This window comes from Sebastes umbrosus, chromosome 13 (genome assembly GCF_015220745.1).
Source record: "Sebastes umbrosus isolate fSebUmb1 chromosome 13, fSebUmb1.pri, whole genome shotgun sequence".
Lineage (NCBI taxonomy): Eukaryota > Metazoa > Chordata > Actinopteri > Perciformes > Sebastidae > Sebastes > Sebastes umbrosus.
Genome location: NC_051281.1, coordinates 5955450 through 5981741, shown reverse-complemented (window position 1 = coordinate 5981741; position 26292 = coordinate 5955450). Strand labels below are relative to the sequence as shown.

Sequence of the window (26292 nt, the reverse complement as noted above, 5' to 3'; positions counted from 1 at the left end):
TTTGTTGTATTTTGATTTATTATACCACGGACAGTACTGGAGGGAGCAACAAAGCATCTCAATGCATAGATATAATAAAACTTATACATACAAGCTAATAATCAAAATCTACAAAGTAACTAAAGCTGTCAGACAAATGTTGTGGAGTAAAAAGTACAATATTTTCCCCCAAAATGTAGCGGAGTAGAAGTTTAAAGTAGTAAAACGGAGATACTCATGTAAAGTACAACTATCTCTAAATCGTACTAACACTACAGTACTTGAGTAAATACAGTTTAACAAAAATACATCAACAATTTGTGCTATCTATAAAGACTAAAACATTAGAACTGCACAAAACCTGTTTAGACCTTTAAGTCTTTTCACCAGATTGACCTTTGACCTCTGGACAAACAAGCTGGGCATAATTTACTATCATAGGTTGTAAAAAAGGATCCAACAATAGCAGATTTTCATGTGACCCACTCTTGATCAGCACATGACTAAAGACAGCGAGAAAAAAAAAAATCTATAAGCCACTGACTGAGCTGTGTGCTGAGTGGAGGCATCCAGTTATCATCATCATCAGCATGTTGTCTGAAAATAACAGGAAGTCCCTCAGTTCTGAGTTACATAAAAAAAAAAAAAAAATGCTCTTCCCTTCCTTGAAGTTAACGACAGATCTGATATGACTGGACTGACGACACTGAGTCAGATCAGGGATTTCTACCAGCATGTCTCAGTGTTTTTCATTTCAGGCTTCCTTCTCTTCACATGCCAGCTCAAGTTCTGTACTGAAGTATAACTCTGAAGTACAACTCTGAAGTACTTGTGCTTTACTTAAGAATGTACGATTTTATGTAACTTTAAACTTCTACTCCACTACATCTCAGAGGTTAATGTTGTACTTTTTACTCCACTACATTTGTCTGACAGCTTTAGTTACTTTTCAGATTACAATTTTTCATCCCTTCCTGTCCAGTGAAAACCACCAGATGTGTTGAATGTTTGCGATAAACTGAATGATGAAGTGTTCCTCTATGTGTTGAGAAAATCCTTCTACTTCTTCAGCTAAAAAAACTATTTAAAAAGGCCTCTTGGGTCAGCTGCATCATCACAAAGCCATGGACACCATGAAAAGTTGACTTTTTAGAGTTGTTCCGATACGTTACAATGAGTCTGATACTGCCTAAAATTTGGGTTCGGGTATCGGCGAGTACGCCAGTCTATTCACTGATCCAATACTATAATTTATTAACCCAGAAAAAAAATCAACTTGTTTAACCGGATAACCAATGCTTCTTCTTCGCCGCTCCATAACAGTAGCCTTCACTGTGCTGTCGCCCTGGAAGTATCATGGCTACCACTGGCAACTACTGTTTTAGAGCAGTGAAGAAGAAGAACTGATTGCAGGTAGTTTGTCACGTGACGATAGCAAACAACAAAGAGGGTTAACGGTAGTCAGAGCGACGAAAATGTCAGCCACTTGGCAATATTTATTTCACAGTGTAAAATCCAACGGGTAAAACGGGCGATATGTCCTGTATGTAAGGCTTCCGTTTGGAGGTGTGGCAGTAGCATAGCAGGGTGTTTGAATATTGCACCCTGCAGGACAAATCAGCTCCCAGGCTGTCCACTGAGGAGACAGCTAAAAGAATACAGAATTGTTATTTATTTCTAGCTTCATTAGCTAGGTATTGGAATCGGTATCGATATCATACAAAACTAGAACCTAAGAAATTGGTACCAGCCATGCTTGTCGGGAAGAACGCTAAATAACGTTCCAAAGTTACACTAAATTTTAGCGAGGAAAAACTGGCATGGCCATTTTCAAAGAGGTCCCTTGACCTCTGACATCAAGATATGTGAATGAAAATGGGTTCTATGGGTACCCACGAGTCTCCCCTTTACAGACATGCCCACTTTATGATAATCACATGCAGTTTGGGGCAAAAACATGCAGTTTTTTTTAATGCAATATAAATATGTTATTATCCCCTTCTCTAAAAATGGTGTGTTTGAATATTTCTGCATACAGAAATTGGGTATTACTGGAAATTGTAATCAGCAGGTGGGTTTTAAGGGGTTAACTTTGTAAAAGCTAAAATAATATTCAATAATTAGGGGAACTGGGGATCCTAGTTGCATCTTAACAATACAATAGGTGTTTACTTTTGGCCTGTGGCACCTCTGATCTAAACCCTTTCAGATATGTGAGCTTGAAAGTTCACTCTTGACCTTGACTATACAATCTTTGCCATAAGATCCATTTAGTAGCTGTTCTGGAGCTTTCGACTATGTCACACAATCTTCTTCAGCAAACGACAGAGATCAATTTTAGTGCACACTTTAAGGACTTTTTGTTTATGTTAGCATAAAAGTGAGACTGAAACTCTGCTGAGGAGCATCATGTGATACAATCAAAAAGCTCCAGAGCAAACAACAGAGATGTGCATGTTCAAATCTCAATATTTTGTGCACAATTTAAGGACTTTTTGTTTATTATAGTGTAAAAATGAAACTGAAACTCTGTTGAGGAGCATCATGTGATACAATCAAAAGCTCAAATATGTCTCCTTGGCATGAAATCTTATCACATATTAATTGTATTTTCATGCATTTGGAGGTCATGCATTTCTGCAACACATTTCAGCACTATGGATGGAGTCATGAACGCTGCATTTAGCTGCAGATAAATCCACATTAATGAGTATATATTTGTGCAGCTGTGATGCTTTGCGGAAGAAGGACGCCGAGCAGGAAGTGTTATGTGAAGTGCTCATTTTAAAGGAACACTGACATTTTTTTAGTTTTTATGTTTATATTCTATGCTCAGTCTGAAGAAGATTAATGTGTGAGCTTTTGACTATGTCACACAATCTTCTTCAGCAGACAACAGAGATAAATACATGTTCAATTTTAGTGCACAATTTAAGAACTTTTTGTTAATTTTAATGTAAAAGTGAAATTGAAAATCTACTGTGGAGCATCATATGATACAATCAAAAGCTCAAATAGACCTTGAGGTGAGGTTGTTTCTCAAATATGTCTCCTTGGCATGACATCTTATCACATATTATGTGCATGTATTTTCATGCATTTGGAGAAGTCTGTCACATGCATTTCTACAACACATCTCAGCACTATGGATGGAGTCATGAACACTGCATTTAGCTGCAGATAAATCCACATTAATGAGGATATTTGTGCAGCTGTGATGCTTTGCAGAAGGTGAAATTGAGACTGAAACTGCTGAGGAGCATCATGTGATACAATCAAAAAGCTCCAGAGCAAACAACAGAGATGTGCATGTTCAAATCTCAATATTTTGTGCACAATTTAAGGACTTTTTGTTTATTTTACTGTAAAAATGAGACTGAAACTCTGCAGAGGAGCATCATGTGATGCAATCAAAAGCTCAAATATATCTCCTTGGCATGAAATCGTATCACATATTAATTGCATTTGCATGCATTTCTGAAACACATTGCAGCACTATGGAGTCATGAACATTTAGCTGCAGATAAATCCACATGAATGAGGATATTTGTGCAGCTGTGATGCTTTGAGGAAGGACACTGAGCAGGAAGTGTTATTAATTTGAAGTGTCTCATTTTAAAAGGCATTTTTTTTGTTTTTATGTTTATATTCTATGCTCAGTCTGCAGAAGTAATTAATGTGGTTTATTTGTATCTCAGCTGAGCCAACACAAAGACACTAAACAGCAACCAGCAGTGTGATGTGATGGAGTGTTTGCATGCTAAAGCTACCAGCTAGGTTGTACCTGGTCGGCCAGTTTGAGGACAGCCATCTCTGGGTGTCTGGGTCAGCTCCGGCTGCTCATCCACTCTCCTCCCGACACCGCAGCACCATGCACGGCTAAGATGCTGCTGCACACCTCCTCCTTTTCTCAGGACTTCCGGCTAGCAGCAGCTCCTCGTATAGCTCCTCTCAGGCCGGGTGATGGTGATGAAGGCCGAGGCTGAGCAGCCAGCAGCCAACAGACCCGCTCCTACTCACACTATCTGCGGCGTCGCTGCTGCTGCTGAGCCGAGGCGGCCGCTCCGAGGCACTGACCCAAAACAAGACACATGTATGGCCTCAGCTTGGTGCTGGTAGTGGTGGTGCTGCTGCTGCTGCTGGTGGAGCTTCCAGGCGTCCTCAGGGAGCCATACATTCACCACAGAAAGCCTCTTCCTCCTCCCCGGTTCTTCTGCAGAGCCACAAGCCTCCCGGAGAGGCAGCCAGGCTGAACTCAGCTGAACAGCAGATCACACAGGAAGTTGGAGCCTCGTCTCTCCTCTTCCTCCTCCTCCTCCTCCTCCTCCTCCTCTCAGATGCAGAAGTGGAGGAGCAGCTTCCTCAGCATCAACAACAGACCAAGCAGCCTCCTGCACAGCTGCTGCTGCCCTCCTCTGGACACACAGGGGATAACTTTAACCTCTTTAACCCTCCTGTTGTCTTTGGGTCAAATTTGACCCATTTTCAAACTTCATTATATCATAAATATGGATGTCTTTTACCTAATTGCCCCAAAATTACATGGATGGTTCCCTTATATGGTCTTTGCAAAAAATTATAGCACCTGTGGTGTTCCCGGGTCAATTTTGTCATTAAACATTTTTTTTACATTATGATATTTGTAATATTCTGACTGAACTTTGACATATTACCGGTGTGTGATAATCCATCAACATTATTCCTCCAATTTTGAGTATAGTCCAAATAATTCATAATTTCTGCATTTTTTTCCTAAAAAAAATGAGGTTTAATTTCATATAAATTAGGTTTATTGACCATGAATTCACAAAAAAGTGTAAAACTTGTGGTAATGAGTTGGAATGAAGTTGGCCAAAAAGGTGTAATACAGAATTGGTTGATAATTTATAATGTATGCTTTAAAAACAGTCAAACCAGACCGGGTCAATTTTGACCCGGGAATACAAAAGTTGCATGGTCGACGGGAAGACAACAGGAGGGTTAACTAAAGCCTCCAAACGTTTATAAAAAGTATAGGTCAGGGGTCAGCAACCTTTACTATCAGAAGAGACATTTTAGGAAAAAAAACTGAATGAAATCTGTCTGGAGCCACAAAACATTTGAGTATTGTGATGAAGGTAACACAGTTTATATATGTATATGACAGAGGTCTGCCACCTGAGGCTCTTCAGCTCCTCTCCAGTGGCTCCCTGTGGATTTATAAAGATGGAAATGAATAACTGTTTTTTGTTTACATTTCATTTTTATTTATATTTATCATTGTTGTAGGTGTATGGTAGGACGTTACGACGGAGTATTACGGCCACATTGAGGAAAAGGAAATAAATCTGAGATTTCGAGAATAAAGTCATAATATTATAAAGTAGTAATTTTACGTGTTATTTTCTTTTTTTCTCGTAAACTTATGACTTTATTCTGGAAATCTCAGATTTTTTTTCCCTCAATGTGGCCTTAATACTCCATAGTACATTTGCATTTTGGCCCTCACTGCATTAGACTTATATACTGTATACTTAGTCCAAGGGTCAGCAACCTTTACTATCAAAAGAGACATTTTAGGCAAAAACAAAAAAAAATCTGTCTGGAGCCGCAAAACATTTGAGCATTGTGATGAAGGTAACACAGTTTACAGTCTAAGTATATAGTATATAAGTCTAATGCAGTGAGGGCCAAAGTGCAAATGTACTAAGGAGTATTAGGGCCACATTGAGGGAAAAACATCTGAGATTTCCAGAATAAAGTCATAATATTACAAGAAAAAAAGTTGTAATATTACAAGAATAAAGTCATAACTTGTATTTTAGTGTATTTTCATCAAATGTATAGTTACAGTTGTAGTCAAATAGTAGGAGAAGACATTCAGTAGCATTATTGTCTATGGGAACTTAGTTTTAATGGTGATATTGCCTTTGAAATTTAGATTTTATACTAGGCGAGGATGAAAATCTTATTTTTTCCTTTATTGCATCTAGTCTCCATGGTAATAAAGTTTAGTTTACTTATGATGGATTTATATTCCTTAGCTTCTTGCCTTTCAAAAGAGACCAAATATATGCATATAAGCCTTATAGTTGAGGAACTATTCCTGATTAATTTTGGGTATGTTATTTTAGGCGTTTTTTTAGGCTCAATTAATGCAAAATCACAATATGGACCTTTAAGAAAAGGGAAGTATAAATTAAAGCTTTTTATAGTTTGTTGCTTTCCGTCATAATTAACTGGAAATTATAGTCTACAATCTCAGTTTATTATCCTGCTACATCACTGCTCGTGTCACTTCATGTACGCAATGTCTCACAATGGAAACATTTTCTAATCACAGTCATCTACCCCTGAGTGGCAGGTTACCTCCCAGTGATGACTCAACACACACACACACACACACACACACCAAGCAGCAGCATCAGAGACACCCCCATGTATGTTTCATGGAGATGCATTCCTGAGGTTATAAGGGAAGAGGCTCCTTATTGTGTCTAGAAGATAAAAAAAAAAAAAAAAAACATTTTCCAGTTCAGGATGTTTTTTAGCCACAAGACCACCACTCTGGTCCAGACTGAAATATCTCAACAACTACTGGATGGATTGTCATGAAAGATATTTATGATTTGGTGATGATTTGACTTCTTCTTCTTCTTCTTTTTCTTCTTCTTCTTCTTCCGTCACCAGTAGCTTAAAGTTTCCACTTATCCTGTGAAATAGCTCAACATCTACTAGATTAATTTGCCACAGACATTCATGGTTCCCAGATGATGTAAACTAATGACTTCAGTGTGATGCTCTGACTTCTCCTCTAGCGCCACCAGCTGGCAGTTTTCACTCTGTTCATCTCAGAGTTTTCATTCACATATCTTGAGGTCAGAGGTCAAGGGACCCCTTTGAAAATGGCCATTATTTCCGTTTGAAACGTTATTTAGCGTTCTTCTCGACAAGCTAACATCATATGGTTGGTACCAGTGGATTCCTTAGGTTTTGTAGTTTCATATGATACCTGTATCTTCACTCTATATAATGCAATTTATAATATAATAAAAGATTGATATGTGACGGCTGTGTATCTAAACAATATTGTTATGCAAAATATTCTGATACTATGCTGTATTGATTTTTTCCCCCACCCCTAGTATAAACATTATGCATGCTATACATACACACACACTCATTATTATTCTATTCACACACTTATATTTATATTCCATATTGTATATAGACCCCTCTCATTGTAAATAATGCCATTGTCCCTACAAGTTTTTATCACATTTTAAAATGATATGTATAGTTGATGTTGTTTTGCATAATCTAGTGAGCACTGCCACTTTGCATTTCACTGCACATCCTGTGAGTACGTGACAAATAAAACTCTTGAATATGAATCTAAACATCAGCATGTTAGCATTGTCATTGCATGTTAGCATGCTGATGTTTGTGTATTCATCAAACTAGCCTCAAAGTAAACCACACAGCAGCAGGAACACATGACCTGGGTCAGATAAACTGCTGCTCAACCACATGTGAGTAACTGTGAAGCATAAATAAGTCCCAGCTATACAGGCCTGTAGTGCAGACTTGCTATTAAACACACAAGCATACACATATATGCACATATTTGCCTCTGGTTTTCAAGGGATATCCCTCTGCTACAGCCTCAAATACACACACACACACACACTCAGATTAGCTGACCCAGAGTCTGCCAGGGGAATCTGGGTCACATGAAACTGGCTGTGCAGCAGCAGTGGTGGTGGTGGTGGTGAGTGAATGGAGGGGAGGGAGAGTGGGGGAGGTTTTTTTCCATTGTGAGTCTTTGAGCGTTCATGCATGCATGCTTTTTTTTTTTTTAGTGCAAGTGAATTCCCAATTTATTCCTCAGCTGTATGATGGAGGGGTGACACTGACAGTGGTGTAATATTGTAATATTAAGGCCCCTAATTGTGGCAAATATTGTTTTCATCCCACATTTATCTGCAGAGGCGATAAACTGTAATTATTCATGAGCTGTGATGAATAAAATATAAGTTAACACAAGTGTTTTTGTTGTTATATGTGTATCGTTTGTGTTTTGGAGAAGCAAACCTATGGTGATGGTGGTTTATAACAGTTGTGCTTAATATATTTGGTACCCTTAAAACTGCATGTGAACATTTGAGGCTATTATTTATTTTTATTCATGTATTTATTTTACATTTTTTTCCTTTATTTGGGATCAAAGAAATTGATTATTCTGTAATTATCACTTTAATGTTGCAGCTTGCAAAGGTGGGGCTGATTTTAGCTACTTTATATACTGCAGGGTAGCTTACAGTAATATATATTACATCATGTATAAATTCATTATAATGTATAAATTTAATCTGAATCTGCAAGGTATAGTGCAGTAAAAAATTATTTCCCAATAATTAATTATCAATAATTTAATTAATTAATAATATATATTATATAATATTATATATAACTATAATTAATATTATATATATATATATATAATAATAATTATTTTTTCCATGCCGTTTTGTTTTGAGTTGTCTATTTTTATTTTTTTATTTATATATATATTTTTGTGAATATTCATCTGTAAAACACATTAGAACTGAAACAAGTAAAATACAATTACCTCATGTACCGTACTTGAGTAAATGTACTTAGTAACATTCCACCACTGTAACACTCATATAATATAAATGATTAAAAAGCAGAGGGTAGCCGAGTTTATGAGACCGTGTCTGTAACTGAAGTGAACTCATATTTTGTGCTGCTTCCATTATGTCAGACTGAGTTCACTACGTTATGATGTGAGCGATGAATTCATCCTGAATGAGGCCACCAGCAGCAGACTCCCCCTCTCCTCTCTCCCTCCATCCCTGGGCTTTATCTGGCTGTTGTGTCTCAGCAGGATGATAAGGAGGATCCTCCCTAACAACAACCAATTAACCCTAAAGATTCACCTGTAATCAGAAACCTTTAAAGGGCAGACGAGGATGTCTGAAACACTGAATGTCTACTGAAGAAACTAGAAGGAACACTTGACACCACAAGGGTTCATTCAGCCGACTCTCATTGATGATTATAATGTGAACCAGTGGTGGAATGTAACCAAGTACATCTGCAATTAAGTACATTTGAGGTACTTGCAGGGTTATTGTGTGAATGCTGTAATACAGCAAATCTTTATTTTCCTGCATCATATTCTATTTCTTTCATACATTTTGGACTTTAACTACTTCTGCATACTTTCAGCTACAGAAACCGTTTCAATATCAAAATATTCAGCTCTTTAAGGACATTAGTGCTTACATTCAACTTTTTTCTACCATTATATACTTTTGGTGAATCTAGGAGAAATCTACAGACGCAAATTTACAAAATGTAGTAACATAAACACCTAAATGTGTATTTTGGATGTTTTCTTTCCTCCAGTCTGAAAGAAGAAATCTGGAAATCTGAAATCTCAAATTAATCAGTGCATGAAAAACAATTTTTTTGCCTGGGGTGTCTCGTGTAGTGTGTACCCGGCATTATATGAAGAAAATAAAAACATGTTGATACACAGAAGTGGAGTTTTATACACAAACATTTTATTCGGTTAAATAAAGCAACAATCTAATAAGAACAGAGGTGTGAAAGGAGGAGCGGGTGTGTAAAGGGAGCAGCCGGTACGGAGGCCTATCATTACACACAAAACAAAAAAAATAATCCAAATATTTAAAACATTGTGATGACTTGTTCTGCATTCTTCAAATCAAGGCTGGTCTGACCTCGGCCATTCCTTACAGGGAACACTCAAAAAAGAGGACAAATTAAGACTACAACGTTCCTCTTATTTCTCTCTAATCTCATGCTCATTTTTTTCATTTCAGGGTCAATAAAGTGTCATCAAACAGAGGCTGAATGTGGCCTGTGCTGGATTGTTTTTTACCCTGGGAAACATTACTGTTGCTAAATTAAAACAGCCTCAGTCCTAGACGAGGATTGGAGACGACAATGGAGAGTGAAGCGGAGAGCACATGAATTAATATTTACAAGACGTAATCCAGCTCGTAGCGGACGTACATGTTCTTCTCGTCGTTGTAGACTTGTGGGTAGTGAGCGATGAGGGCGTCCTGGGAGCCGATGTAGATGGAGTTGTAGATCTTCCAGTAGACGTCTCGCACCTTCCTGGCTGGATGGAACAAACCCTGGAGATACAAGCAACACAGTATTAAGAGGTTTATTCACAGACACTTTTTGTTTTCCATCACTTACAACCATAACTAATCCAACACGTTAAATTGAAGAGTCTTGCTCCCTGGCGGTCAAATGTTTCACTTTTGCACCATATTCATTAGAGCTGCCAAAGTGGTACCAGTTGTGCCGCCAACATCCTGTGTTTCCTGGTTGTCCTCACCTGTAAGCAGTACTGCAGCATGCGGCAGGGCCCGATGGCGACCCTCAGCCCCTCCAGGGCGCCCATAACTGCCTGGATCACGTGAGGTGACGTCTCAAACACGTTGGGCCAAACGTAGTTCAGCAAGTGGTTAAGGGAGTCTTCACAGCCGAAACCGTAGACGCCCAGAGACATGTGCTGGACCACTGCGCTGGCGGTCTGTCTGTGGACCAGGTCTCTGCAGGATGACACAAGTACGCGGTCAACATTTAATGTAAATTATAAACCAGAAGCTACATGTTTTATTTAAGTGATACACTTTAACTCATCAAAATAAGAGTGCAAAGACTCACCTGTCCATGAGAGCGTCCTCCAGCAGCGGCGTGACAGCGTAGATGTAGTCTTTGCCCATCTCTCCGATGTACTCAAACAGGAAGGAGAGGGACTTGAGCACACCGTTCTGCACGTTGAGCTCAGGCACGCGGTATTCGTTCATGAGCGCCGGCAGCACCGTGAATGGTGAACAGGTCTCAGCGACGATGGCGATGGCCACGGTCGTGCAGACTCTGTTCTGACGCTCCTGGACCTTCAGGTTATTGAGCAGAGTGGCCAAGACGTCGTGGGGACTAAGAGGAAGGAGGCGGGCAAAGTGTTGGTTAAGATTCCGTTTGTAGAGAAACAGGGAATGGTTTGATTTTTTAAAATATAAACACAGATCATTACAGGGTTTCTGCAATTTAAATTTAAACATTTTTAATAGCACATAAAATGCATTTTAACATTTAGCTCTTGGTGTGAACACACCATAAGAATGTATTAAAAAGACGTTAAGCAGATACCCTTAACAGAGGCAATTAAACAGATTTGGTATTTATGAAGATCTCAATGGCACTCACCCGATGGCTTTGGCGATATAACCAAACGTGTTGACAGTAGCTCTGCGGATGGCTTTTTTGTGAGCCTTCAGCAGCTCCAGCAGTTCAAAACAAATCCTCATCCACTCCCTGGCCGACACATATTCAGCACCCCTGAAATATACACAACAAGTTAGGATACAAGTTCTAATAACACACAACAATCAGATTCGTATAACTTCAATCTGAGGTTTTATTCTACCGACCTGTCAGCGATCCTGCCCACAAGGTCGATACAGTTCTCCTGCACTTTCTCATGTCTGTTCTTCAGGATGGGAGTCAAACGAGGAAGCAGGTCTTTGATTGGTGGAGTCATCTTGTGCATACCTGCAATGAGAAGAAACATGATCTATTAGCTATCCAGATGTTTCTGAATCAAAGCTAAACAGGTTTATCCTTGAAAATACATTGATGATGTAGTGAGGAGACGTACCAATAACGTTAACGATGGCCTTCAGTGCTCCCAGGATGCTACCCAACACCTCAGGGTACTCCTCTCCTAGGTACTCGTACAGCACCACCCCCAAGTGACCCATCAGCTTTTCCTGCAGTGACGGACAAACAGAACATGCATTAGTTTCTAAAATAAGTCATACAGTTGTGTCTTTGAGTTTGTGTGTGTCTTCATAGCGTACCTCCTGACAAGTCTTCATGACCACGGCCGTACGTGAGATCAGGTCGGCAGCCTGCTGACGGACTTTGGCGGATTTGTTGTTGAGACGCCACAGCACCGTACCGCAGATCTGAGGCAGGTAGGGCTTCACGCGTTTCCCAAGGGCGTTCACCACGGTGCCGAAACCATTCAGCATCACAGAGTCCTGGAGGAAAACGAGAAGGGATCAAATTAATTTAAAATAAATACACTCTACAGCTCTTGAATATTGAATTGCAAGCCATTATAAGATTTCTGCAGCATCATCCCTCTCACCTCGGTTGTCTGCTCCTGGAAGGCGTACAGGATACCGTCGATCAACTGCTCCTCCAGCTTGTGGTCGATGTCGGCTGCACCCAGGTTGCCCATGATTTTCTCAATGGTCTCCATCACCATCTTTCTGTACTGCTCCGCCTCATCTTTCAGGTCATCAACGATGCGAGAAATGATCTCTGCTGCTCCCACTTTGTTGGCCAGCTCCACTGTGGTGTCCACCAACTGTTCAGGGTAAGAAAGACGGTTCAAAAATGTGTGAGGGATTGGTGCAAAAGCTTCAGAACCCCCCCAATAGTTTGCTTGCTGTAATAATTGCGTCATGTTTGTGGACACAATGGCAAAGCAATACATGTCATTTTAACATTTATTTAGCTAAAAAAAAAAGTGGCAAAACAAGTCTGCATTTTTATCTGTCCTAACAGTGGCAGTGATTGATATCTATCAAATCAATAAATACAATTCTGTAAGTGGAATATTTGATTGTTACCAACGGGTGCAGATTGAGAACAGACGAGACATTAAACGTCAGGTCTGCTAGCTCTCATGTTGGTGTTAATCTAGCGAACGACTAGCCCTGATCTGAACCACGGACTGGTTGAACAGGCGAGAATAGTTCGCAGGAAGAAGCTTAAATCTTAATCTTTTGATGACATGATGTGACATCTGTTAGTGTATACTTCAGCTATTATTAACAAGAGAACATGGTCATATTTTAAAAAGGTAATTATTGGATTCATTAGATTGACAAAAGGGAACTAAGTCCCCTGGTACTGACTTTTTTTTAAGTTAAACTTGTGTGTTTGCTAACCTGTCTGTAGTTGCGTCTGTCCAGAGCCATCCTGTGCTGCCAGAAGTGCTTGAAGAAGGGGGGCAGGATCTCAGTCTTAATGTAGTTGGCTTCCACACCATCAGTGCCACAACACTGCTTCACCACCTACGAGACAAAAACACAAGTGCAGGTCAGAGAAGGAAACTAACATCAACAAGGATTCAGGTTTAAAAGTTTTTCTTTGGACCTCTTGGTTCAGACAAAACGCAGATGTAACCAACGGGTGCAGGGTGAGAACAGAAAGGACAAAGGTTACCAGCTCTGCTAATTCTCGTGCTGGTGTTCATATAGCGACATACTAGCCCTGACGCAACCATGTAGTGGCTGAACAGGCGAGAATGAGTCGCAGGAAGTTAGCTTAAGTTTTTAGAAGCATTTTTTTTGGCTACAGATGTCGGTAAGACTTGAGTTATTCTCCCCCTCCCTTACCTTGAGCACAATCTTCTTCATCTCCTCATCAGGGGACTGGAACTCTCGGATGAGGATCAACATCACCTCTCTGGTGTAGTAGTTTGCATACTCGGCGTCCATCAGTGGGATCAGGTAACCGATAGCTTTGAGGAAAGCAGCCAGACCCTGGTGACAAAGAGGGAGAAATAATATATAAATACAAACTCAGCTCAACCGCTCCGCCAAGGAGACTTTATAGCAAGCAAATATTCACACCGTGGCCACATGCAGGCTTATGGGGGTGTGGATCTTACAATAAATGCTATTTGTTCTTGACTTCTTACCTTTCCTCTGTGCTGTCTGATACCCTTCCACAGCGGCTTGAGGACAGAGTCAAAGGACTCGATACCGTAGGGTGTAGCGGCTTCAGCGAGGGCAGCTATAGCCAGGGCACTGATGGTCCTCACCTTCTGCTGCTCGTCCACCAGACCTGCGGCATCACAGTCAAAACAAACAGTCAAAGCGTGAACACATTTTATTACAGACATTATGACAGTGTTTATTGAACAATTATGAACTCTATCTGCAGGTTTGCCACAATTTAAGCCCTTTTTAAATCAATTTTAGGGTTCAGTTTAGAGTGAAAATGAAAATATGAACTGCAATGACCTATTTTGTACTTTATTTTACAATTTGATAATAATCAACAGTGAAAGTCTGTAACACTAGGACTGACCGTGTTCGATGATCTCCACCAAGCTACGAAGGTGGGGCAGAATGGCACAGCCCATGAGGATGGCGATCTGCTGCACGATCTTGATGCCTGTGTGCCGGGCCTGCCAGGACTTCTTGCTTTTACACACGGCTTTGAGAAACGGAAGGAGGGAGGGAATGCCAAGAGCGGAGGCCACCACGGCGAAGGCTCGGGCTGTGGTGTTTCTCACGTACTCGTCCATGTTGTCGATATCAGGTCTCATTGTGGAGATCATCGTAGCCAAACCGGCCGCCTGGGACGGACAGGAAGAAGACGAATGAGTCAGATCTCCAGACATTTACCATGATGGCATCAGACAGCAGGGCAGACGTTCAAATTAAACAGAAGGTGTACCAGTTTTTATGCTAAACCTGGTTCAGGTGCACAGTTTACATTTGTGTCAACAATTCTGCATATATTGACACTGAAAAAACAACAACTAACTAAATTCTGTTAGTGAAATATCTGATTGTAACCAACGGGTGCAGATTGAGAACAGACAAGGTATGAACATCAGGTCTGCTAGCTCTCATGTTGGTGTTAATCTAGCGAACGACTAGCCCTGATCCGAACCACGGACTGGTTGAACAGGCGAGAATAGTTCGCAGGAAGCAGGGTGTACGTAAAAAAAAGTGCTCCACATTACCTTTGCCAAGTTAGAGATGATTTCTCTGCCTTCTACTCTGGCATAGTAGTCCTCATCAATCAGCAGGGGCTCAATCACCACCAGGATCTGGACACAAAGAGGACAGTAAGTTAAGTTCCTCACACACAATCCACAAAAAAATATAAGCTTAGATCTTTTTCACGCCGAGCCTACCTTGTGTACGTATGGTCGAACCAGGTCATCAAGTTTGTAGAGGATACGGTCGATGACTTTAACCAGCAGATGGCGCTCCTGGTCCTCCAGGGTGGGCGACATGAGTAATGGCAGGATCTGATTGAACAGGGGGCCTGCTCCAAATTCACGAGCTTTATCTGTGATCTGACGCAGAGCGGCCTGGAGACAAGAGAGGGGAGAGGATCAGTCAGACAGGCAGTCAGAGAGTCAGACAGGCTTCAGTCTCTACAGATCTGCGGATTTCTGTCTGCTGCTCCCAGCAGAGCATGATGGTCTAAACTCAGACCTCCACTGAAAGCAGCAGCTCCTCAGAGAGGAGATTCTTTAGCAAGCAAATATTCACACTGCAGCCACAGTCAGGCTCAGCGCTGGGTGTTGATCTTGCAATAAGTGCTGTTGTTGTGCTTCATGCTATTACAAGGCAGATTTATGACGAGTAGAAATGGGTCAGGAGAAGCTCAAAGAGAATATAGACAAATCCGGCAATCGCTTTTTGTGTTCCGCGATCTAGCGGTGCCGCCATTACTGCGGTGGCAAGTCGTAGTGATTTAACTGTCTGCTAACCGTGTTAATTGGCGACTTTCAGCTGAAAGCGTCCGTGTTTGCTCATAGTTAGTTAAGTAACTGGTTGGTTTAGATAATAAACACAGATGAGTATGTATTTAAAATGGATTAAAATCAAATTGAAGGCCTTTACGACCACACCAACATGCTCTGCTCGTGTTTTCAACAGCTGCCGTCACTACGAGCAACCACGATGCTTTCAGCTTAGAGTCAGTTAACACAATTAGCAGACACTTTGTGGTGCAGAGCGATTAATGATGTTTACTTTGTGGTCATTAGGTTGCCTTGGATAGAGCAACTGACGTTTATATTTCACAATAACGCCACAGTTGGTTGATTGAGTTAATTAATTCTGTGGGGCCACCGCAGACTCTAGACAGTGCCTTTAGCCCACTAATGTTAGTTACGCTAGCTAAGCAGTGTTAACTTAGTTGAAGTTACTTATTTCACCATGTCAGGCTAATGTTAGGCAGCTGAGAACTGCTCAGGTTCTTCCCGAACTCCTGAAAATCATTGTCAAAAGTAACGTTATATAGAAAGTAAAGGTAAAAGTGGAAAATTGTAAACTTCTTTTAGGACATATTGTATTCAAATGTGTGTGTACTGTAAGGAGATGCCACCGCAATAATAGCAACTTGGTTACTTCCGGCATTTTGCCGTATTCATCTATGGGACATTTGGGGACTGTTGTAGGGGATATTGGAAATCATATGAGGACTCAAAGTGAAGAAATAAACCCAGTGACAAACCTTTCTCATGGGTGGTGTTCCATTTTTAATCTTCAGCAGCAGCTTCATGATCTTCCTCTCTTTCTGCTCCTCAGGGCTCAACGTGGACTCATCCACCTCCACCTAACACAAACATACAGAGATAGTCATCAACACACATGTTGAACTTCAGACAGGACAAACATCCCCAGCTGTTGATTCTAAAGCGGTTAAACGTATGTTGTGAGCACAAATGGGATGCTCACCAGCAGTTTGTCAAAATACTGGATGTCATCAGGTTTGAGGAAGGGGAGGTTTCCTGAGGGCTGGTCGTTCATCTGTTTCGTGGTGCGGTCCTCCACCTGCATGTGGAAGCCCGTCATGCCTCCGATGGGGGTTGGCGTGGCTGACAGCTTACGCGCCGGAGTACGGATCGGCACGTAGCCTGCTGGTGGAGGCAAGACCTGTGGAGAAGAACAACAGACTGTCAGTACTGTGACTACTTTTAAATTATATTTACTCATATTTTTGTCACTTGAGAATTAAATATAATAAAAAGGGGCATGGACCTTGTATCCCTCTGGGAACATGGCGTCAAGCTCCTCATCTGTGAGTGGCCGGTTCCTCTCATCAATCTCCCTCTCCCACCTCCATGCCTGCAACTGCTCTGGAGTCATGCTCATCAGGTGACCTGAAAAAAAACAGAAGAGGAAATTTATTTTAAAAACACAGTATAACCATTAAGGGGCCTGATGTTCCATGAGACTAATATATGATGTCCATTAGATTCTGCAAATGAGGTTTCCTTCTTCCTTCCTTCTTACCTGGCGTTGGGGTAGCCATGTTCATAGCTGGCGTTCCGATGGGAGTTTTTCCCGGGGTGAGTAGTGGTGTTGAGGATCCCATCTGACTGGCAGGGGTTTCATCCCATCGAGACTTCCTCTTACTGGCCCCTGGGGTTGGAGTCTCGCCCACCGACTCATCTCCTCTGTCTGTGCGTGGCGTTTCAGCCCAGCCACTCCCGTGTCCCGGCGTTTCCCTCTCTGTCTTTGGGGTTTCGTCCCAGCGGTTCTTGCGTACACTTCCTGTGGCTCCACCATGGCCAGGTGTGGCATGGCCAGGCGTGTCTCTGCCAGGGGTGGCAGCGCCAGCAGGTGTGTGACTGGGAGTGGGGTCCCACATGCGGGTACTGGGGGTGGCCCCTGGTGTCTCGCTGCCTTTAGGGCGGCCAGGGGTTTCATCCCATCGGCTGTTTGAAGGTGTGTGTGCGGGGGTGTGTCCTGGTGTGTGTCCTGGAGTCTACAAGGGACCAGGAACAAGAAAATATGAGATCAAAAACATGAGTGAGACAATCTACAACTTCAAAATAGATGTCCTATATTAGTGGATTCCCTCGTTACCAAATTATGTTTTACTGAGTATTTATGAGGAATTAACTAAAATATTTGTATCCACTACAAAGCGCTTAAGTTATCCATCAAACAGTTAGAGGCTGAAACTTGAGTGGCTCACCTCAGCAGAGTTGTCAGCCTGGTCCCAGCTGGACACCTTTTTGGGTGTAGCATTAGAGGGCGTTTGGTCAGCTGTCTGGTCCCAGCGGCGTTTACGTTTCGCAGCGGCGGCAGCAGCAGCAGCAGCTTGGGAGGCAGCGGACCCGTTGACAACTTTCAGTTCCCCAGCTTTGGCCTTCTCTACCATCTGCTGACGAATCTCTCTCTGCAAACAAAAATGCACAAATCGTCAGGAAAAAAAACAATACAACTGTGGTGCAACAAAACACGGGACTCTGAAAGATTAACATCTGAAAAGTTGGAAAAGTGGATAGCCGCTCACCTCCTCTTTGGACAGGTTTTGCTCCAACATGACGTCCACATACGACCTGACCTGCAGCTTGGGGTCCGGCGTTTTGCCCCCTGCGCGAAAGAGCACGAACAAGAACATAGGACACTCATCAGTATACACTCTAGGGACCCAAGTTATTACAAACACAGCAAGCACAAACACAGCCAGCTAACCCTGACTCTCTTTAACCAACAGATTAACTTACGTTCCTGTTTTTATAATTCACAAAACATTCCTACTGAATTACATACAAATATACATTTGTCTTTCTTACATACAGTCATAGCATTCTAAAGAAAAACAAGCAGATACATAGAGAAGAAGAGCTGAGGTTGTGGTGTTTTCTTAAAGTGGATTAAGAAGTTATAGCCATCACTGATGCAGGGGTCCTGGGCTGTGCTCTTCAGAATACGTACACTTTCAGTGCCAAGGGTCCATCTGCAGTCAGACTTCAACCGGCAGAAAAGAAGCCTAGAAAATTTCTCTTTACCATTAGTAACACTTTGGAAAAGGGTTTGAACTCACACACAACAGTATACCACCTTTGTTGCATTGATTTATGGCACTCAAAAAACAAAGCATCTTCTTGGGGCATATCCACAAAACTAGAAAAAAATCATATGGAGACTATGTGGTCCAGATTCCCAAATGTTTACACTAGCATATAAAAATTAAGTCAAGATGTTGAGGCTACATCTAGGAATGACATTACCACAAAATATGAGCATCTACTCTGGCATTCAAATATAAAAATGAGGCAAAAAATAATGATAAGTCTAGTCTAAAATATGACAATACGACATGTCAGAGCCAAATTGAATTGTCATAATAGCACTGGTTATTATCCAATCGTCGTGCATTTAGATCTTGACTTCCTTTTCTTGACAAAAGTGACTGATGACATAAGGATAAGATATGTAGTCAAATATTTGGGCAGTCATTTTCCATCATGAATGCATGGGAAATATGATCTAAATTTGTAGTAAATTGATAAGCCAAATAAAAAAAAACTTCTTGGGCTTGAGGTTTGTTGTAGCTGGGATGCATCTCATTCCCCTCACAGGCCCCAAACAAGCAGCCAGTGGACCCTGACCAAACTGACAAGTGCACAGTTCTCTGTGTTCCCCATAACCTACACAGGATGAGTTGCTGCACCCTTAACAGAGTGCAGTACAGGACTGGCAAAGCAGTACTGCTGTAGGAGAGAAATTAAGGACAGTTAGTATGGGCCTGTGGTATTGTGGTACACAATTTTTCTTGATAACATATTTCTATTTTACAGAGAGAGTTGTAAAATAAAAATATATTTACACAACAACTTTGTACAAAGAGCTCTCTCTACATGCAGGCTTCAGATAAGCCCTACCTAGACCGAACCTGAAGCTCTCAGGCCATTTAAAGCTCATATTGTCAGTGGAAGTGAAGATGTAATAAAAATGGAAAGAAAGATAAACTTGTTGGCTCTTGCATCTTTCTACACTTCCAGGCAGTTTTTAAGTCTTGCAAAATAAATTAAACCCCAATAAGCCTAATCCAAAAATCTATAAGAAAAGCTGGCCACACTTAGTAAGTTATAACTACCTTGTCATGTCCTATGTTGAGGCCCACGGGCCATGCGTATCTATTAAGTTTTACAAGCCAACCGAGGTGGTCAAGTAACCACTTAAATTACAACCCAGACAATGAGTAACTGGGAAGGCAAACTAGATCTGATTGTGACTTTTATGTTATTATATAACCCTATTGATCCTGAGTTGACTATGCCAAAGTGACCAAGCATATTTGTCTCTACTAAAGCTCTGTCTATAAGCGAGCAGGTTGTTGTTTGTCATCAGTTACTGAGCTCAGCATGACATAGCACGCTTCAATGGCAGGTGAATTACACCATAGCTAAACCATCAAATTTACACTTAATCCTTAATATGCTACGACTAGAAGACACTGCACTTTCCCATAATAATTTAGGCTGACGCTCACATGGGATTGTTAACCCTTCGACTCACACACCGCTCATCTGCGACCCACGTTTGTTAGGTGAATTACCCCTTTGAACATTGAGCACCTAACCACCTCTCCCACTGAAAAGCATGGCAACCCTACAGTGCACTATATTTTATTGCACGCACCAGAATAAAACTTTAATTTTGCACATTAAGATAATGAAAATAATTTTTAAAACCTGAATACTGAAGATAAACTTTGGGCCCATACTGATAGCTGTTGCAAAGTTGGAAGTCAAAACAAATGTAGATCATATATTAGGAAGAAAACGTACAATGACACAAAATGTTCTTGGACCACAGAGGATTGACCACGGGGAAGGCATCAAGTCTGGGAGGCAAGTTATTGCATTGTGGTCGAAGGGTTAAAACAGCAAAACTATGGGTGCGAAACCATTGGTTGTCATGGGGGGTCACGAAAAAGTGAACCGTGAAAAGGGGGGAGGAAATGGGGAACGTGTAATGAAGTCAAAAAATAGCTAAATTTACCGTCTGCAAAAGGGTCGAGACGCTCAGGCGAGATGATCATCTGTCTGCGTCGGGCTTTGTATTCATCTTCCCGCTCTGCAATCTTCTGCGGACGATGCTCTGCAAATGGGTCGTACTGCAAAACAAAGATGGGGTGTAAGTTTATTTCCAAACTGAAAAGTAAAAGGCCTGTTTCACGCACAATTAAAAAAAGAAACTGCTTTATTCTACAATATCAGAAAATTCACTTTAACACCACACAGAGAGTATTTGATAGCAAGAAAACAGGGATGAAAATATGATATTTAAGACAACACTTACTTGCTCGTCTGACTGAGGAATGGCATTGAGTATCGCCACTGGTGCATGGTACCCTGGCTTCTTCTGTCCCAACAAGCTTGTTGAGGAATCCTCTTCATCATCCTGAGGAAGGAAAGAGAGACCAGAGTCTAGTCAAATCTCACCAAATTGGCAAGACTCTCCTAGCTCATATGCAACAAGCAGAGGGGAGCAGTCAAACTCCCCAAAAAAACTGTGGAATTGTGATCGAATTTATGTAACAGTAAAATGTATCAGTGAGAGTATTATAACACGATTTAGTTAAAGGAGGATCTCGAGTTTATAAGGCAACACTCTGCAACTACTCTGGAGAAATATATCTATGCCCTCGTCAGTGGTGGAAATGTAACCAAGTACATATACTCAAGTAATTAATTATTTACTAAGTAAAGGATCTGAATACTTACATCCTCCTGTTCATTGGCAGCGATGGAAGTGACATATCCAGCAAAGCGGCTGTCGCTGCCTCCATAGATCTCCTGGTCAAAAAATCCAGTGGAGTCAAGGCCCACTCCCTGCTCTCCTTCCTCCAGCAGGGTGGCCTTCATCCCCTGGATCTCCAGGATCTGGGCCTCGATATCTACCGGGAAGTGAAGAAAGAAACAAGAGAGGATGAGAATTTACATAACTGCCGAAACATCGAACTCTGCAGTAGGGCTGGGCGATATGGACAAAATCTTCTATCCTGATATAGGTCATTTCATATCTCAATAACGATATATATCACAATATAGCGTGTTTTCTGGTAGTTCAATTAATAAATAGTCTAAATGAAATAACCACATGGCAAAGTCTATTTTTGTGTGTGTTTTCTCATTTAATTAAGAACTTTAGTGCTAAATGAACATAACACTTTCAAGGGAAATTATAGGAAACTTATATATATATATATATATATATATATATATAAATATATATAAATATATATATATTTCCAGCTATATACTGACTATGTTTACATGCATGCACAGCACACAAATACTGATTTATCAGATTAAGACAATAGTTTGATTTAATTACACTGGAATTCTTATCAATTCAGATTTCCTGAGAAAGTTGTGTGTTACGACTTTTTTTCTTGTAAAGTTACGACTTTATTCTAGTAATATTACGACTTTTTTTCTCGTAAAGTTATGATTTTTGTCTCGTTATATTGTGACTTTATTCTGTAAATCTCTGATGTTTTTTCCCTCAATGTGGCCCTGAAACTCTGTAGTACATTGTCTCTTTGGCCCTCACTGCATTAGACTTATATACTGAGACTATAAACTGTGTTACCTTCATCACAATGCTCAAATGTTTTGCAGCTCCAGACAGATTTTTTTATTATTATTAATTTGCCTAAAATGGCTCTTTTGGTAGTAAAGCTTGCTGACCCCTGTTTTAAGCCATCTCAGTCTCTGTTTACAAAGACACAGAGGCAATAACAGTTACACGAATACACATTTCACTGCACGTCTGTGTAACGTGTGGTCGAGGTTGTGTTGTTAAAATGAAGCTATTAATAACTTGAATTCCATTTTGCATTTAATCAACAATAAATAGTGATTAGCAAGGTAGTTATACAATAAAACATGTGCTTGTGTAGCACTGCAGGTATTTACAGATAGCTAGGACCAGTTCTAGGTTCTGAGGAGCAGTTTATAACTCAAGAATAACAGACCAAGAAGTAAGCTTGAACTGCCGGCTTATTTATATAGAAAAGTTAGTAGTACACATTAATTGGTACCAAAATCACACACACCACACAGGAATTGTGCATTTAAATCCCTGGAAACTATTGAAAATAAAACCCAAAATCTCTGAAAACATGTATTTCTCCCTATTCTATTTCACTGTGGTTTGATTTAAACCTATTTATGTTCAAGAGATTTTTGATAAAATATGATGTTTTGTTATATAAACTAAACTTCCCAACACTTAATACAAGTACAGCAGAAAATATGAGTTGATTAATCAATTAGTAGATTGAATTGGAAACTATTTAGATTGTCTAAACCGTCTCCATCTCTGTTAACGAACACAAACACACACTTCACTGCACGTACATGAAACGTGTTGGTCTGGTGGTGTTGTTAAAATGAAGCTAATGCTAACTGGGTTAGCTAACTTGAGATCATATTAGCATTTAATCAACAACAAAACGTGATTAGCTAACTAGTTATACAATAAAACACATGCTTGGATATTAATGTAAGCACGCCGGTGAGTCTGGTGGAGAAGTTGTGTATATATATGATAATAAATGGACATATCTGGCGCGGTGACGGATGCTAACCACCGAGCTAACGAGCTAGCATCCTGCGCCATTATGTGATCCGTCCTCGTTGCGTCGCAGCTCGGCCTGCTGCTGCTGCTGCTGCTCATTCAGCTTTTAAACTACTAATAAACACACCACGAAGAGCTACACATACTGCAACATGTGCTGCAGGAGTTCATGAAACTAAATATGGTGAAAAGTCATGAGAAATAGAGGCTATTTGGTGAGTTTATAGAAGTAATTTACCTTCGTGCGTTTTGGCGATCTTCGCCATTTTGGTGCTGGTTTGTTCGAGTCTGACACCGGAAGTGTGTTTAATCCAGCCTTCCGGTTCTTCTTCCTCCTCCTCTCTGGTGTTTATTGGCGGTTGCATGTGCATTAGATAAGATAAAGATATTCCTTTATTAGTCCCGCAGTGGGGAAATTTGCAGTGTACAGCAGCAAAGGGGATAGTGCAAAAAAATATATATATATTATTATATTTATATATATTATTATTATATTTTATTATCCAGCACTATATCACCTTTAGCACTATATTCACATTTTTAATAGTCCTGTATATCCGTTGTTATCCTGCACTATATTCATTTTAACAGTCTCTTCTGGACTTGCATTTATATAGCGCTTTTCTGGTCTTCCGACCTCAAAGCGCTCTACAGTGTAGTGGACAGTGGGTGAATACTGACATGAAGTGTAGAGTCTATACACTTCCGATTGGTGGACAACCTGCTCTACCCTCTGAGCGACAGCCGCCCCAAAAATAAGGATCTGAAAAACGTCCGAAAAAAATATCTGAAAAATGTCAGACAAAAAATGTCTGAAAAAAAATGTCCGAAAAATATCTGAAAAAAATATCTGAAAAAGTCTGAAAAAAAATATCTGAAAAAAATATCTGAAAAAGTCTGAAAAAAAATATCTGAAAAATGTCGGACAAAAAAAGTCTGAAAAATGTCTGAAAAAAAAAATCTGAAAAATGTAGGACAAAAAATATCTGAAAAAAATGTCCGAAAAAACAATATCTGAAAAATGTCGGACAAAAAAAGTCTGAAAAATGTCCGAAAAAAAAAATCTGAAAAATGTCCAAAAAAAAAATCTGAAAAATGTCCAGAAAACAATATCTGAAAAAAGTCTGAAAAAAAAATCTGAAAAATGTCGGACAAAAAAAATCTGAAAAAAAGTCTGAAAAAAAATCTGAAAAAAGTCTGAAAAAAAAATCTGAAAAATGTCCGAAAAAAATATCTGAAAAATGTCCGAAAAAAATATCTGAAAAAAAATATCTGAAAAGAAATATCTGAAAAAATGGTCTGAAAAAAAAATATCTGAAAAATGTCGGACAAAAAAAGTCTGAAAAAAAATATCTGAAAAATGTCCGAAAAGAAAGTCTGAAAAAAAATATCTGAAAAATGTCGGACAAAAAAAGTCTGAAAAAAAATGTCTGAAAAATGTCTGAAAAAGAATATCTGAAAAATGTCCGAAAAAAAATATCTGAAAAATGTCTGAAAAAAAATATCTGAAAAATGTCCGAAAAAAAATGTCTGAAAAATGTCTGAAAAAAAATATCTGAAAAATGTCCAGAAAAAAATATCTGAAAAAAGTCTGAAAAAAAAGACTGAAAAAAATATCTGAAAAAAGTCTGAAAAAAATATCTGAAAAATGTCCGAAAAAAAATATCTGAAAAATGTCTGAAAAAAAATATCTGAAAAATGTCCGAAAAAAAATATCTGAAAAATGTCTGAAAAAAAATATCTGAAAAATGTCCAGAAAACAATATCTGAAAAAAGTCTGAAAAAAAAAACTGAAAAAAATATCTGAAAAATGTCGGACAAAAAAAGTCTGAAAAAAAATATCTGAAAAAAGTCGGACAAAAAAAGTCTGAAAAAAAAGATCTGAAAAATGTCCGAAAAGAAAGTCTGAAAAATAGATCTGAAAAAAATGTCGTACAAAAAAGTCTAAAAAAAAAAGATCTGAAAAGTGTCTGAAAAAAAAGTGTGTAGAAAAAGATATGAAAAATGTCGAACAAAAAAAGTTTGAAAAAAAGATCCGAAAAATGTCCGAAAAAAAGTCTGAAAAAAAAGATCTGAAAAATGTCTGAAAAAAAGATCTGAAAAATGTCCGAAAAAAAAGTCTGAAAAAAAAGATCTGAACAAATGTCACCTGTTACCCTGCACTATATTCAGTTTTAACAGTTTTCTTCATCTCCTAGTATTTTTATATCTGGTATATTTTTTTATAATTTGTACTTTGCACTACTAACTTTCTTACTGTCTTTTTACTAACATGTTTTGCACTATGGAACTGTGATGCTGGAAACTTGAATTTCCCTCGGGATCAATAAAGTTACTACCTATCTATCTATCTATCTATCTTAAAAGCCTAACCAGGGACAAGGTCTGCAAATTATCTTAGGCTAGAAATCCTATACCAAGGGTCTGCAACTTGCGGCTCTGGAGCCACATACTCCACCTCTCCAGTGGCTACCTGTGGATTTTTAAAAATGGAAATGAATAACTGTTTTTTGTTTACATTTTCATTTTTATTTATCATTGTTGTAGGTCTATGGTAAGACAGAGTCTTAGGGCCACATTGAGGAAAAGAAATAAATCAGAGATTTCGAGAATAAAGTCATAAGTTTATGAGAAAAAAGTTGTATTATGAGAATAAAGTCAATATTATAAAGTAGTTATTTTACGTGTTATTTTCTTTTTTTTCCTTGTAATCTTATGACTTTATTCTCGTAATATTAAGATTTTTTTTCTCGTAAAGTTATGACTTTATTCTCGTAACTTACGATTTTTTTTCTTGTAATGTTATGACTTTATTCTCTTGACATTACGACTTTTTTCTCGTAATATTATTACTTTTTTCTCGTAATATTATTACTTTTTTCTCGTAGTATTAATAATTTTTTCTCGTAATATTATTACTTTTTTTCTTGTTAAATTTTGACTTTATTCTCTTGATATTACGACTTTTTTCTCGTAAAGTTATTACTTTTTTCTCATAATATTCTGACTTTATTCTGGAAATCTCAGATGTTTTTACCTCAATGTGGTCCTAATACTCCGTAGTACATTTGCTCTTTGGCCCTCACTGCATTAGACTTATATACTATAT

The 26292-nt window shown here is 39.5% G+C and overlaps 2 protein-coding genes and 1 long non-coding RNA gene across 8 annotated transcripts in view; all 3 read right to left on the bottom strand.

Annotated features, from left to right (window-relative positions):
* Positions 1-4367, bottom strand: part of ankrd44 (ankyrin repeat domain 44) — a 36154-nt gene extending 31787 nt beyond the window's left edge. The window contains exon 1 of one of the 2 annotated variants that reach the window (XM_037790133.1): positions 3764-4367. In XM_037790133.1, the coding sequence (XP_037646061.1) occupies positions 3764-3790 (27 nt within the window). In that variant the 5' untranslated portion in view covers positions 3791-4367. The remainder of the gene's footprint in view (positions 1-3763) is intronic. The other variant, XM_037790135.1, reaches the window with a different exon arrangement.
* Positions 4368-4989: 622 nt separating this feature from the next.
* On the bottom strand, positions 4990-25772 carry LOC119500425. Its single transcript, XR_005209619.1, has 3 exons — positions 25657-25772; positions 5137-5168; positions 4990-5011 (listed from the first exon to the last, which is right to left on the bottom strand). It is a non-coding gene; the product is annotated as an uncharacterized LOC119500425 (long non-coding RNA).
* Positions 9530-23553, bottom strand: sf3b1 (splicing factor 3b, subunit 1). 5 transcript variants are annotated; one of them, XM_037790129.1, is made up of 24 exons: positions 23422-23553; positions 21323-21495; positions 20898-20999; positions 20598-20712; positions 18100-18179; positions 17779-17982; positions 17091-17565; positions 16836-16957; positions 16533-16730; positions 16309-16410; positions 14975-15154; positions 14801-14887; positions 14137-14407; positions 13745-13890; positions 13440-13586; positions 12990-13115; positions 12182-12403; positions 11889-12071; positions 11687-11798; positions 11460-11580; positions 11236-11367; positions 10693-10965; positions 10361-10577; positions 9530-10151 (listed from the first exon to the last, which is right to left on the bottom strand). In XM_037790129.1, exons 1-24 carry the CDS (start codon positions 23546-23548, stop codon positions 9993-9995), a joined length of 4074 nt encoding a protein of 1357 aa, XP_037646057.1. In that variant the 5' UTR covers positions 23549-23553; the 3' UTR covers positions 9530-9992. The 5 variants fall into 5 exon arrangements, 4 of the variants coding, with proteins under 4 accessions (XP_037646057.1, XP_037646058.1, XP_037646060.1 ...); XM_037790130.1 differs by lacking the exons at positions 20598-20712; positions 20898-20999; positions 21323-21495; positions 23422-23553 and adding an exon at positions 18525-20509 and having other exon boundaries at positions 9993-10151; XR_005209618.1 differs by lacking the exons at positions 9530-10151; positions 10361-10577; positions 10693-10965; ... (13 more) ...; positions 16836-16957; positions 17091-17565 and adding an exon at positions 18525-18579 and having other exon boundaries at positions 17920-17982.
* Positions 25773-26292: the final 520 nt, after the last annotated feature.

What these genes read in the sequence shown, in the direction of transcription:
- sf3b1 (XM_037790129.1), bottom strand. Translation starts at nt 23,548, where the DNA reads ATGCAACCGCCAATAAACACCAGAGAGGAGGAGGAAGAAGAACCGGAA. An exon ending in CATGGCTACCCCAACGCCAG is followed by an intron (nt 16,958 to 17,090) that starts GTAAGAAGGAAG and finishes GTTTTTTTTCAG; the next exon opens with GTCACCTGATGAGCATGACT. An exon ending in ACAGACGCAACTACAGACAG is followed by an intron (nt 12,404 to 12,989) that starts GTTAGCAAACAC and finishes TACCCTGAACAG; the next exon opens with TTGGTGGACACCACAGTGGA.